Raw genomic sequence first — 14,364 nt, forward strand, 5'->3', positions numbered from 1 at the left:
AGTCTAAAAACGATGTATCCTTTTCCATTAAGGAACTACTGTTCCTTTTAGCGGTGTTGCATTTTAACTGGAGCGCTCCTATTTCCGACTTCCGTGGTAAATGGAACGCAGCAATACAACCCAGACATAGAAAATACAGTAATCTAAATTAACAGATATAAACATTTCAGTTTAATAGATGTACGTATAGTACACGAAAACTGTAGACAGCATTTCTCTCTAATATTATTTTATTTTTTAGACAGCTGCCTGGTAGTCGCTGGCTCGTCTTGCTGCTACAAACTACAAACGCTCCCATCATGCTTTGCTCTGCCAAGACGTCAGGTCAGCTGACCGTTGCTGTTCGTAGGAGAAAGATGTCGGTGACGACCTGCCGAACGATGAAAGCTGGCTTCACCTTTGCGTTTGCTCTCTGTTGCCTAGCTTTAGCAGGTAAGAAGTGCCCAACGCTAAACAATCGACACTCATAGTTTCACAAACCTCCTTCGTTGTATTTCTAACGCCGCGGCCTCATGTGTGGCCTCAATATTCATCTGACAAGTCGCTACTCAGCCCAGGAACATTTTTAGGATGGTCATTTAGCTTTTTTTTTGTTATTCCCGTGTTTTGCTTCATCTGTCAATGAGAATCAGAAAAGTAACCCATCTAAGTACCAGTGCTTTTGGAAAACTATTCAGCTCCGTCTTCATGAAACTGATCGAATAGCTTAACACAACTCTTGCTTTTTGCTAGTCGTTATGCTAGCGTTAAGGTTAAATGTGCCATTTACTCTTTAAGATTACAATTATATCCAATGAAAATGTTTATAATAACGTGGTGTCTAGTTTCTCTTTATTAATTATTTGCCTGTGCTGTCATGTGACACTGTTCTGGGCTACTGGTTCCTCTTTAACTTCCATCTTTGCTGCTGCTCCATGTCACGAGTGTATTTCTCCATCCACGGAGCTGTTAGCATTGTTGCCAAGATTTCACATTCTCTTTGGTCTGCAAATGAGGCTACATATTCTGCTGTGATTTATTTTTACGTAAAATCCATGCACGTAGTGCAGTCATAAAACTATTACAAGGCATAGTAATTTTAAATGGAGCATTAAATATCATTGTGAGAGCTTTGTAGCATATTGGTAGGGATAAAAGTAGCTAAAATTGAACATCATCAGGTTTTGCAAAGTCTTTTTAAAACGTGTCTTGCTTTGCTTGGGCTGACAAGAATCTCCGCTCTTCTTCAGGTGTCCATGGAGACAGCTTCACGGTCCTTCAGGCTCCAGAGTTTGTGTCGTTCCATAAAGGAGACTGGCCGGTTTCTGGAGAGAAAGTCCCTGATGTGGTGGCTTTGACTATGGGCTTCTCTATTCAAGAGGTATCTTATTTGCAGTAAAGAAAAAAAAAATAACTGTTGAGCTTTGTTTTTATAGATGCATCTTGAGAGCACTATGTTGATAGCCTAAAAAACGCAATATGTTTTTGTTTGCCCAGGACTTGCTGTGGCCTGGCCTGCAGGCTGGTCCGTTGTTCCAGCGTCCCCGGGCTAATGTGTTGGTGGTGGTGAGAGGAGTCGACAGCCTGGCTTTTCCTCAGACTGTGGCTTCCTACCCCCTGGAAAATGTGAGTCAAGCAATTCTTGGAAGTAAGTAGATTAAAATCTACAGTATAATGAGAATACGTTTGCTCAGTGTGTTGCTGGCTTCTCCTCTCTCAGCCAGTACCCTTCACCCTGGACAGCGTTGCAGAGACGGTCCACTCTTTGTTTTCCGAATACACCCCCGTAGTGCTACAACTGGCTCCAAGTGAGGAGGTAAAAAAATAAAAATAAAAAATCAGCTTGCACAGAACAGGGAACAATAAGTACCTTTAAATATGTTTATTTATTTTTCTATATCTTTACCTAATGTTTTGTCCCCTGCAGCGACTGTATATGCTTGGCAAGGCCAATGCTGTGTTTGAGGACCTTCCGGTCACCTTGCAGCAGATCCGCGCACGCCTATCCCAGGATGGCTCTGTGCTGACTTCTCTTCCCCTCAACTCCCTAAGCAGAAATTCAGAAGTTGGTGTCTAACATTTGCAGTACATGTTAGCTACATCTTCTGTAAAAAAAAAATAAAAAAAATAAAAACTATAAGAATTATTCGAACCATGGCTGAAACGATTAATCATGATAAATTGATTGTTAAAATAACTGTCAACTACTTTAGTAATTGATTCATCTTTAACTGGAGAATACTTACTCAAAAAAAGGTAATTTGCTGAAAGAACAACATACTCAGAGGAGTAAGTCAAAACTTTTATACAGTCTGTATAAAAACCTTGATGTTTTCCACCCAGAAATTCTCAAGTGCCATGATTTTAGCTTCAGCTGGTTCAAATTCAGTTAAAAAAAAGATTCCTATTAGGCACTTTTTGCTATCTAATTATTAACCAGTTAATCCAAAAACCAAATGATCAAGCATTCACTAAAGGAATGTTATGCTGCTGCATATTAAGCAAAAAACAGTATATATATTTTTTTTATTTAAAAAAGAAGTAGGATTATTGCTTCATTTCCATCTGCTATTGTATTTCTGAAATTTTCTAAAAGCGCTTACATGGTTAAATACAAAAACTACAGAATGTTCACATTTTTTTATTGGAATAATCCATTACTAAAATGATCATTAGCTGCAGCCCTAATTTGAACCTGAAAAAGACTTTGTCTGTATGATTAGGTTATGGAGTGAAGTTTGGTTTAAAACCTTTCTACTTATTTTGGTCCTAGGCTGACTTACTCTTCCTGTCTGAGGTTCAAGTACTGCACGATATCACCGCTCTGGTAAGCTGCCCCAGATGTCGCAGACCTCTCTTTTTTTTTCCCATCGTAGAAAGGAAACTGGTGAATCAGGTTTGAATCATATCTTCTCCTCTCGCAGCTCCAGAGGCATAGACATCTGGCCAAGGACTTCTCCCCTGACCTGTACTCTCTGGAGCTGTCCGGCTTGGAGGAGCTGAGTCGTCTTTATGGCAAAGACTCTCCTCAGTACCGCGACGCCACGGCCATTCTTGCTTCTGTCCTCCAGAAGGTGACGGGGAGATCTGAGGCAGTAAAACAACTGTCAACATTATCTTTAATTTACCTCGGTTTTAACCATGTCCTTACTTTTTCTTACAGTTTGGAGAGGACATGTATCGACTCTATGGCAACAGGGCTGTGGTGGAGGTTGTTACTGTGAAAACCTTTGAAGCTCCTTTGACCAGAAAGTCTCGCTCAATCTTGGAATCTAAACAGATTGTAAGTCTGAAAGGATCCTGTGTTACTTCTAATAAGCTGTGGCCGCAGAGAGAGAGAGAGAGAGAGAGAGAGAGAGAGAGCACTAGTTCACTTATTTAATGAGAAATACCAAGAAACTTAAACATGCATAAAATTGAAAACAAAAAATACACAATTGTAATCAATAAGCTGCTCCAAATATAAACAAAATATCTGGGAGCATTAGTAGTTCTTTAAAGTAGTAGCTTTATGCTCTTGTTTTTTATTTTATTTTATTTTTTTATATTTCTTTGGTAACATTTATGCAAAAGTTGTGACATGTTGTTTTGAATATTAAAATGTCTTGATATTTACTGTTGTCTCTACACAAAAGCACACTGTATAATTTTACACGGAACAGAGGCCTTTAACACTTAGTTTTAAGAAATCCATTTTTTGTTTATGACAACATTAAAAAGGCTTCTTGCGACTTTTTCAGCGCTTTTGTATCACAACTACATTAAATTAAGAGAAGCTGGAAAACCTCAGTAGGTCAAACCTGGACTTAGTTATTCTGCTACAGTAAGAATAATCAAAACAGTTTATGATTTTTGAAATTTTTAGTTCATATAAAATCTAAAGGAATTGCTAATTTTCCCTAAATTGTTGATAACGTATGAGGGTTGTCTTGTGAGCTCATAACCTTGAGCACACCCTATTTAAATTAAAGCCATTCCTCCTTTTTTAAATTCAGTTTCCAGAGTTCATCTGATGCAGCATTTTGTGAAATTTTAATCACTTTTCGATCTTATCAGTTAATATGTAAGCAGTTTTTATTGCCAGTAAGATGCATCATTATCATTTTATGAACCAGCCAGATGCTTGTTTAGGTTTACAAGGGCGTGTCACCAGGTTGGTCTTAGTGGCCATTTTTGTGCATCCAGTCAGGATTAACATATGCAGCCTGAATAATTTTGTCCCATAATAGAATATATAATGAAGATGTGTTGTAATTGTTTAGTTTGCCCACCTGTGAGTGTTGCGGTTTAAACACAAATTGAATATTACGATCATTATATGAGTGGAGGTAGATTGTTTTGTCAGACTGCATCTCTACCTAGTAAACGCTACATAACCAACTGAACTGAATTAGATAAATGTGTCTACATACGCTTTGTGTTTCACTTATTTGACTGGGTTGAATATTTCCAGAGTAACCCGGGCAGCCCCTACAACCTGGCCTACAAGTACAACTTTCAGTACGCTGTGATCTTCAACATCGTCCTGTGGCTGATGATCGCTCTGGCCCTCGCGGTCATCGCCATCGCTTACAACCTGTGGAACATGGACCCGGGATATGACAGCATCATCTACAGGATGACCAATCAGAAGATCAGGATGGATTAAGTCCCGCCATCGCCACCCCTGCTGCGTCTTTACAGTTCTCTTGGTGAATATTTTGTGTTTGTGTTGATGTCTTGTGTTGTAACTGTATCTGTGAAAGTTCGGTGGGAGGAAGAGCACAACACTGAATTGTTTTTGAGTTTGCAGCAGATATGAAGTGCTGACATTAAATGATATCCGATTAAAATCATGGCAGCATTAAAGTGGTGCCCATTCAGCCAGTCTTTAGCAATATCATCCCAAGGAGTGTACACTGAACAAATATTGCCTTCCTCCTTTCAGCTTCACAGCTCCAACCATTCCTTCCTTTAACTTCAAACATTTTTCTCACTGGTGATTGCAAGTCCAATTTTATTGTAAAAAAAAAAAAAATGTTATGGAGAAAGTAGATTTCTCTTTGTTTTTTTGCTGTATGGAACTGTCAAAGGTTTAAGTTAAAGAAAAATCTATGTGTATATATTGAATATACGAATATATGAGAAAGTATGGTGTTCTTGTTTTGCTGTGCTTCTTCTTCAAATAACAGGTATTTGTTGGACTGTGTAGAAACTTGATCCTGATGTTTGCCATCATAATTAAAATGGCATAAAAGAAGCTCTGTAAACTGCAATAAATGCTTAACAATAAATTATTACATGTATTGTGCTAGTTTGAACTTATTGTAGCAGGTTAACCTGTGACATGAGTAAAAAATAATAAATCAGAGCTGTTATTTCATTTTTACATTTCTTATTGATGCAGCAGTTTTAGGTGTTTGAGAAAATGGAACATATTTTTAATTGCCTGACATCTGCAGAGAAATTAAGATCAAAATCAATATATTAGAATTTAACTGAAAAACAATTAAACTCAGATTTATTACACAGTTTTTTTTATTTTGGTGACTGCTTTACAGCTGATGAATTAGAATACCACATACAACTGAAATTGATTTAATGTGGAAATGTTAACTTGTTCATAAGTTGGACAATATGTTTGAGGTACTTTTAGTATAAGTCACTGCAACAATACAGCGCGGATGGAAACCATCAGCGTGCGTCCATTCTTAGGTGTAAAGGAAGCCACATAACTTTACCAGCAGTTTCAACTCGTCTCTATTTTTGAGATGGACGTCACTCATCTTCACATTGACACAGATTTTCTACCACAGTGATGCTAAGCAAATGTAAAAGTAAGTATCGCTACATTCAGCAGTGTGGATAGGCTCCAAGTTCTGATGAGAAAGGAGAGCAATATTTCCATAAAGCTTGTAAGCAGAAGGAAACATGGAGTGCTCTGAAATGTCCTGGTAGATGCCTGCTGTGACTTTCATCTTCTAAAACTCAGTGGATCATTTCAAGCTCTAACATGGCTCCTCAAATTATCAATGTGGAAACTCCCACTGGAACTAAACCAATTCAGTTTCTGTGCTCCTTCTCTCTCATCCTCTAGATTTTCTCCCAGACTATTTGAGAGACCCGCAATCATTGTCCGATTTTAAAACTGGCTTGAAAACTTTCCTCTTTAGACAAGCCTTCTCCACTTTTATTTGACAGTCTTTTTTTAATTGTTTTTGATTGTTAATTTTATGTTTTTAGATTAACCATGTAGCACTTTGAGATTTTTATTAATGAAAAGTGCATTATAAATTCAATTTATTATTATTATTATTATTAGATTCTGTGACTTTTATTTTTTAATTAAATGCAAAATGTACTTTGGAATGCTGAGCATGTCAAGTCCATTTTCCATTCATGCCCAGGTAAAACTATTTTGAAGTTGCCTCTGGTTCAGGGGTAACTTAACACAAAGAATTAGACAGTTGCAATTAGACAGTAAAAGAAAAAAAAAAAAGTCACTACCTCATTTTTTGCCGGTATCAATCTTTGAACAACTATAAGGAGTACCAATTAAGTTTTTTTTTTTTAAATAATCTTCTAGATTTTTAGATGCACTAGATAAATGTAGAACACGTAGATGTTAACATTGTGCAACAGTTTATATGACTCCCCACAGAGTCCAGGGCTCATCAATCCCGATTATGCGTCCTTGTATTACGAGTGTATCTCTTTAAATAGCATTGTTGTGTCTGACGTTGCGTAACGGCTCAGCCAATCACAGTCATATTGGATTTATTAAGCTCCGCCTCTAGTGTTATTCTCAGTCTATGATTGGTTGTATTTCTTCTATGAAGCTCCAGTATTTATATTGACACATTCAGGAAGACGAAATCGCATAACAGCTGAACTGAAAGAGGGTAAACAAGTCTGACAACTGCGACTCTGAAGTTCATCGAAACTGCAGAGTACAACACCAAAGACTAATGGTCTGACTGCTGGTAAAAGGTAATTAAAAAAAAAAATATTCGTGAATAAATGAATGACCACTCCCGGAAGATAAGCAGCTTTCTGTTTACAATTTTTCCTTGGCACCAAGATTTACGTTTAGAAGCTTTTTTTTTTTTAGAAGCTAAAATACGTTTAAATTCTTTACAATTCGATTTTGTGTATTTAATATGGTTTAGAATTTGATTAAGTGAAATAAGTTATCGCGTTTTGACGTTGGATTTTCGTGCTGGTAATACTTTTCTCCTCGGACAATAAAACAAGGAAGTCCTCTCCTTTATCAATTCTCGGATATGTTTCCGCTCCCAGTGTGATTTCTCTGCCCTTTTTAAGCCTGATTTGCGCGGTCTAATCGCATTTTATTTCGACCGTATTAAAGGCTCAGTTTAAATGGTTTGTTTACAAACAGCTTAATTATATGGTTCGAATTTAACTTAACATATTTTTTCCATTGTGGAGAACAAATAAGGAATTACTCAGCTTTTCTCTGTCATATTGTAACCCGAGCACTGGGAGTACCAGTGTGTTTCCTTGTTGGTTAACTTGTTTATTGAAGTAAGGTGTAGAAATTTTTTGAAAAAAAAAATAAATAAATAAAGAATCTCACTGACCTAAACTGAGTTAAATAGGTATAAACTGTGAGCAAAATTTCCATAAAAAAAAGTAAGCCCTGGAGACCTTGCTGACATTTATTGTATGTTTAAATTACTATTTAAAAAAAATGCGTATTTGTACTTCTGACATTGTAGCTTGCGCCTACGTGGTGAGGAAGATCAGGGCTTCTGGTTCTGAGGGAGAGCAGGAAGAGAAACCCATCCGTACACCATGTAGTGCAAAAGGTAAGAAACTGACGTCAAAGCTGATTTTCTGTATCCTTAAACTGAGCCTTCAAAGAAGGCAATATTTTTTTTAAATCCTAATCTTAAATGGGCCACTTGTTTAACACCCTCCCTGTCTTATGTGCATATGTTTGAGAAAAAAATATTTTTTTCTTTGCTATGTTTATCTGTCGTGACATGTCACATCTCGCTTGTTTTTCACTTGTAGCTCAAAGCAAAAAGGAGCGAAGATCAAAGTCTTCCTCAACTGCTGCCCTGAACCCGGGACACGATGAAGGAGCCAACGACGGCGCAGTGGCAGCAGCAGCAGCAGGGACGTCCTCCGGGCCACCTGCGCAGAACTGTGGCTCCTGACGTTAAATTCCTGACTGGATGCTGGAGCTGTGGTCAACTCACTCTCAAAAGATAATTTACATATTGGAAATTATGTTGGACGTTTCACTGCGATGAAATGACCACATGAATTGGATGGCTGGTGTTGTTTTTGACAGAAATCTATAAGCCGAGTACTAAAAGTCTTCATTTGAACACTTTCCAGTTTTGCACAGTTTCCGGTGTCCAGGTCAGAATGTCCCATAAAACGGCCTTTTTCACAGCAGATGCTTTGACACCTCCTGAAAACAAGTGCAATTAGTAACGTTGGTCGTGGGAATTTTCCTTTTGTTGTGCTCAGGTGCAACAGAATATAATGAGGGCATTCATGTTGGTTAGAACTGATAGAGCATGTGGGTAGTTAATGTATTTCCTGTGAAAGAGGCCTACATTCATGTACTGCAGCATTTGACGGCTGGCTCACCAACCTCTGCACCCAGAGACTGAGCAGGCCTGATGTTCCTGCTGTTACACCAGTAAACATAATTATGTTAAAAAGCTCTGTTCAGGTATTTATACCTGTATAATAGACTTATGCACTATATATTCATGTCAGAATAGGTAATATGCTCATCATTGGATAAATTAAATGAAGTAATTGAACTAATATTAAAGTTAACTTTTACAGATGTGTTTATTTGTATATCTGTTATGAAATTGTTATAAGGTTACATTTGCAATGAATTTGTAACTGCATTGTCATACATTGTGTTATGCATTTAATTTCTTACAGCTAATCTTGAAAATAAAAGAGTGCAAAGTCTGTTCTCTTGGCTTGTTTGGTATGACGCATGCCACAGCGCAGAGATGGTCGCTGAACACCGTGCTAGCAAACAACCACCAACGGCTCCAAAAGCAGACATAAATGAGAGATGATCAAAAACGGTGTGCCGGTCTTGAGATGCAAGATTGCACCATGACCCTGTCACCTGATCCTGAAATAGGTGAGATAAAAAGCATGGGTAACCACCAAAGCCACTCTGATTTAAAAAGAAGAAGAAAAAAGAAAGGTTGCTGGTTTGTCACGCCAGCTGTCTTCATTTTTTTTAATTTTTTTTTTATCTGCATTACAGATAACAAAAAAAAACTGTACTGCAATATAATTACATGCTTCGTCTAAATTAAACATATTTCACTTAGACAAAATGGAAAAGACATTGTTCTCGTTTGTATGCATTTAATTGATGAGTATTTTGAGACTTAAGTTATCCTTCTCACTTTGATCTTTTTACCAGAACTTCAACACAACTATAATGTAGATACTTTATAGTTGCACTCTAATTAGTTTGCCTTTATATTCTAGATTGGATGTTGAGAAACTTTATTTTTAGCTGCTTAGATATAATCCCTGCAATGCATACAAGGCACTGAGTAGCACATATCAAAAATAACAACCATGTTAGATAGAGAGGTATACTAAAACCTGGATTTGTTTTATGCTGTCGTTATATAGAGTGCAATGAAAAATAGCGATACCTTGAAGTCTATTCTTGCACAATTGATTAGATTTTTTTAAGAAAAGATCTAACATTCATTTTTAAAATATGAATAGTATTTTGTACGTTTGTTAATAAGTTTTCTTCTCTTTCAGTGCAATGCTTTTTGTATATTTATTTTTATGTCAGTCTTTCAAAAAAAAGATCTTATGATGTAGGAATAATACCTTTATTTTATTTTCTTCACGAATAAACAGCATTATGAAGAACAAAAAAAACACAGGACGGAATAAAGTTCTCAAGAAGTTTAAAGCATTGTTTAAAGGTTGTGCACAATATAGCTATACAAATATGCACTGCACTTTTGAGATTTTTAGTTGCTAAAATATTTGATAATCAATTATTCTTTTCTTTCGCTTCAATATTACGCAAAGCTGTTTTACCACTGTATGGCCAGGAGGGGCCAGTAGAGCTTTCTTTGGACACCAAATCAATATGGTGGTCCTTGAGCCCCCGACTCAGTTCCCCTTTCTGGAGCGACTTAGCGCCACTGATAGCTATTTTATTTGGGTTAATTCATTCATTAATTCATTCGTTTATTTATTATCATTAATATTATGGGCTGGTGAATAGTTTTGCTTTCTGGACACAAACCTTTTCGGAATATTTTTCTGGGTGCACTTCCTCCTTTCACCGGATGTTGCTGCAGGAACCAGAAACGCCTGTTGAGTGCAGAGTCTAGCCCTTTGGAGAGGATGAATGCCGTCTTTTCAAGGAAGGTGCGACAGGAAAACACTGTTGAAAAGCTTTTCTCTCCATTCTACTGATATAAAGAGAGGCTATCAGAGGAGGCCCTGGCCTGCAGGGTAAGTTTTGTCTCTACTGCAGTTAGCAGCGTGGACAACGTTTAGCATGAACGCGGCAAGCTACGTCTGCTAAGTGGTAGCTTCGAAGAAAAACACACTTTCTGTAGTTTAGCTGTGTAGAAAATAAACTATAAAGCACATCACGTAATAGCTGCGAACGTGTGCACGACTTAAACACGGACGGCCGGTTTTTAAAAAATGTGACACACGTGTTAACTGTGCAACAAAAACATGGGCTCCAATGACAAAAGGAACGCTGAGTTTCCTGGCTAATTTTTCATACAATGAGATACCAAGTAAGCTGATCATTTCAGATCAACTTTGTTGCTTTTGATGGTTTCCCATATATTCCCGTCCTAGGTTTAACGGTGTTTTACATATTTGTATTCATCACACAGGTTTTCATCATACCCTTCTTTACTGAAGTTGTTTACGTTCATGTTTTTTGGCCATTGTAATCTCAAGACAAGTAGATCGTAGCATAATTTTCGTGTTTTTCTAAATCAAGCATAAGTGTCTTGAACCATAAAACCAGGCCTACATAAAATGAAGAACTAGGAAACTTTCACAGGCCATGTTTTACGTCGCTGAGAAGATTTGGTTAAGAGTAAATGTATCATAATTTCACGTTGACTCAATAGTGTCAATCTTAACACCCTTTTTTTCAGAGTGAGATCAATTTACACTGGTCTTTTACTGAAGAAAAAAAGAGGAGCTTTCTCTTTATCATCATCTAAATCATCTTTTTTAGTTTTTGCCATGTTATAATGCCTTCCCTCATGAAAGACCTCGCCAAAGTGTTGTATTGACTCTTTCATGGGTAGAAACACGTATTTTACAAGACACACATGTAAAGTGTGTCTAAGATCAGTGTTACATGGAGCACCTGCAACTCTAAACTGAACAAATTGTTCAGTAGATAAGAGATACTGTGATCAATGTCTGTGGGCGTTGCCATGTTGAAATCCCAACTGGAACTTGGTTATCTCGGGTGTGACACCAAACCCAGCTCCGATTTCCGAAGTAACGTCCGACCCAGCATCACCCCACCCTCCCCTGCGCCTTCCCCACACAGCTCCACCTGACTAGCAGCAGCAGCAATTAGCAAACACCTGGTGGAAATCCACGTCTCCTGAGCTTAACAACTAAACTACCAAGCTCCTAACAACGTTTAACGGCATGAAGAATCATTGTTGTGATGACATGAGGAGGGAGTGTTAGTAAGGGAAGGAGGTGAATTTCTAGCCATCAGATGTGGCTATGATGCAAAGTCAAACTTCTTTTAAGTTATGGTTGATAACTTGCAACATAACAACTGAAAGTAACATAGATTGATGATAGTGATATAAAATTGTACTATATGCCTGGGAAATACGTAACACCGTTCCAGTATAGAGTATTATTGTTTAAAAGGAGTAGCATCTTTGTCTAATCCAGATGAGAAATAACCAATTGTTCACAGAAGATGCACATGACCTTCAGATAAAATTTAGACCTTTTAAGGCCTCCAATTGTTTCCCTCCCACCCCCCCAAAAAATGCTGTGACAAATTATGTTTCTATTCATGTCTTGTAGTCTTTTGGAAAAAAATAACTTGAGCTCGTCAATATCAGGATTGACTGGTCAGATCCTACAGAAAACTAGAAATCTTTATCCTGAAGAGAAAAAAAAAACTGATCAGTACAGTACATCTCTACGTATTTGTGTTTATCTAGTTTTCATAGTAGAATGTAGAAATAAAGTGCCAAGACAGAGAAAACTTGTAGGTACAAAACTTTCTCTCTAGAAATGTATAAATAATGTCGTCCAGGATGTTGAATTAAGGCATTTGTTCAAACACACATAAAGAAGATATCCTGTCACTTGTATTAAATTGGAAATTTATCATTACTTGGCATACTTAATTGTATTTAATATTATAATTGCACTGGATAAGTCACAAGACTTGCATTTAAAGAAACTGCAACAGAGTCAAATATAATAATTGAGAAACAAACTGAATATCTTTGGCATAGAATAGATTGGCAAATGATTATGTATTTTATTCTAACTGTTCTCAAGTCAGATTACAGCTTGATTATTGTAAATTTAACTACTACATCTTCATTTATATTCACTCTTTTCTTGCAAATTATATTATGGACCTAAGCATATCACCTGCGGATTGTTTAACATAAATCGACTTGAACACAGGAAATATGTGCATAGAAAATAAAGTTTCCCTCAATTCTCCACCTCAGACTCTCTCTTTGAACTTTTTATTGTCTTCATGTATATTTTTACTTTTAGGGAGAATGAATGAATGAATCAGATCACTGGCAAAAGCCAAAAAGTAAAAAAAAAAAAAATCTGATTTTGATCATATTGAGAATCACTGCATATCTAATTATACTGTTCTATGTTCGCCAGAGGACAGGCTTATTTACTATGTCCTTTACGTGTGTCTTGCAGTGCCTTATGAAATCTTGAACGATGATGGAGCGAAGAAGAGCCTTAACTATTCCATTTGTTGACAAGGAGAAGCTGGTATTTGTTAAATTAGTTGTTGATTTTCAGTTTATTTAGTTGCATGTTACGTGTATCTGAATCAGAATGTCCTGCTGGCCTGTTATGTGGCTATGTTGTCTTATTGTATGTAAACAGTTTGTGTCTTTACAAAGCCAAGATTATTTCTGTCATCTCGTTAGGTTTGTCAGTGTGCTGTTTGGAAAAAAGAAAAACTTAAAAACATTACATTCCTCAAAATAAAATATGGAAAGAATTTTGCTCTTAACTCAAGAACTGTATATTTCCAGAATGACAAAATTAATTAGAATTAAGCTGATATTTATGTATTTAAAATTTAAAATCTATGAATATTCAGAAGAAAACTCATCAAATATGAGACTGGATTGTAAATAATTGAAAATAAGTCTCAGTTCAGTCAGAGGAGAACTCTAAAGAAAAAAAAAATCATTATACCCATAAGTTAAAATACAGGAAACCATGATTTGAATAGTATTTTTTAAATGCTTATATTGTTGTTGTTGTTTTTTTTTTTTTCTACTTTGTTTGGGAGATTTTAATTTAGACTTTCACAATAAATTCACAAAAATATTGTGACGATATTATACTGTTAAATTTGGGCTTCACATGGAGGCAGCTAATCCTTCCAACACGAGAAAAAAATGAGAAAATGTAGAAGACAGTCTGTCTTGAAAATCAAATTAAGCAGTATTTGTATGTCGCATCATCATCCTGATCAGGAATGGATGAGGATGATGATGGTGCATTTGTCCGCTGCTGTTGTGACTAGAGTGTTTTTCATCTAGTTTGTACGTGTTGCACATTTGCTCTTTACGTCATTTTGCCACTTGAGGTGAAATGTTTGTTCAATCTCATTTTTATCATTTATATTTCATTTTACGTGTTCGCTTTTTTTTTTTACCTTTTTGTTTTTTTACTAAAACACTTTTTAACTCTGCTTCTGCATGCGACTACTTAAAACTTTCTTAACTAATCACTGTCTGCATTTCAGATGGAAAACCCCCTGAAAATACCCGTGGCGTGCCTGTCATCAGAGTGCGGAAAGTTAGAAGTGCAGGTACAACAACGCTGCGATTTCTCCGACCACTTCAACATGTTTTATTATTGATAGTGGTCAGGAATATTTCATATTTTTTCTCCTCCTCTTAACAGGTCCCCTGGACTGCATTTGCTGATTGTAATTTTAATTCTTGTAATTCAAGTCACAGAAAAGGGGCCAAGATGTTCAATCACACCGTTTTAAAATGTTCGGACATTCTGAGGTAAACAAGCTACAGAAGTGATATTATAGTTGATTTTAAGTTTTTTTTAAAAGGAAAATTGGATATGCCTACTCAGAAAGATTTCCCTGTTGTATATTTAATATAGTTAATTTTA

General features: G+C 36.6%; 2 protein-coding genes and 1 long non-coding RNA gene across 4 annotated transcripts in view; all 3 read left to right on the top strand.

Moving 5' to 3' along the window:
* The first annotated feature begins 284 nt into the window (after positions 1-284).
* Positions 285-5,269, top strand: atp6ap2 (ATPase H+ transporting accessory protein 2). Its single transcript, XM_007555537.2, has 9 exons — positions 285-432; positions 1,230-1,360; positions 1,477-1,605; positions 1,700-1,795; positions 1,907-2,044; positions 2,753-2,806; positions 2,904-3,053; positions 3,143-3,262; positions 4,433-5,269. Exons 1-9 carry the CDS (start codon positions 300-302, stop codon positions 4,625-4,627), a joined length of 1,146 nt encoding a protein of 381 aa, XP_007555599.1. The 5' UTR covers positions 285-299; the 3' UTR covers positions 4,628-5,269.
* A 1,538-nt stretch (positions 5,270-6,807) lies between these two features.
* On the top strand, positions 6,808-8,924 carry LOC103140392 (uncharacterized). The gene is made up of 3 exons (XR_476496.2): positions 6,808-6,948; positions 7,698-7,787; positions 7,996-8,924. It is a non-coding gene; the product is annotated as an uncharacterized LOC103140392 (long non-coding RNA).
* Positions 8,925-10,244: 1,320 nt separating this feature from the next.
* Positions 10,245-14,364, top strand: part of LOC103140393 (SUMO specific peptidase 7) — a 19,707-nt gene continuing 15,587 nt past the window's right edge. The window contains exons 1-4 of one of the 2 annotated variants that reach the window (XM_007555539.2): positions 10,245-10,461; positions 12,913-12,987; positions 13,979-14,044; positions 14,140-14,249. In XM_007555539.2, coding sequence (XP_007555601.1) covers positions 12,934-12,987; positions 13,979-14,044; positions 14,140-14,249 — 230 coding nt within the window. In that variant the 5' untranslated portion in view covers positions 10,245-10,461; positions 12,913-12,933. The remainder of the gene's footprint in view (positions 10,462-12,912; positions 12,988-13,978; positions 14,045-14,139; positions 14,250-14,364) is intronic. The other variant, XM_016673130.1, reaches the window with a different exon arrangement.

This window comes from Poecilia formosa, unplaced genomic scaffold (assembly GCF_000485575.1).
Source record: "Poecilia formosa unplaced genomic scaffold, Poecilia_formosa-5.1.2 Scaffold70, whole genome shotgun sequence".
Taxonomy (NCBI): Eukaryota; Metazoa; Chordata; class Actinopteri; order Cyprinodontiformes; family Poeciliidae; genus Poecilia; species Poecilia formosa.

Excerpts from the sequence above, each read along its gene's own strand:
- atp6ap2 (XM_007555537.2), top strand. The coding sequence starts at position 300 with ATGCTTTGCTCTGCCAAGACGTCAGGTCAGCTGACCGTTGCTGTTCGT. Across the intron at positions 3,054-3,142 it reads TTGCTTCTGTCCTCCAGAAG|TTTGGAGAGGACATGTATCG; the intron begins GTGACGGGGAGA and ends TTTTTCTTACAG. Across the intron at positions 3,263-4,432 it reads TCTTGGAATCTAAACAGATT|AGTAACCCGGGCAGCCCCTA; the intron begins GTAAGTCTGAAA and ends GAATATTTCCAG.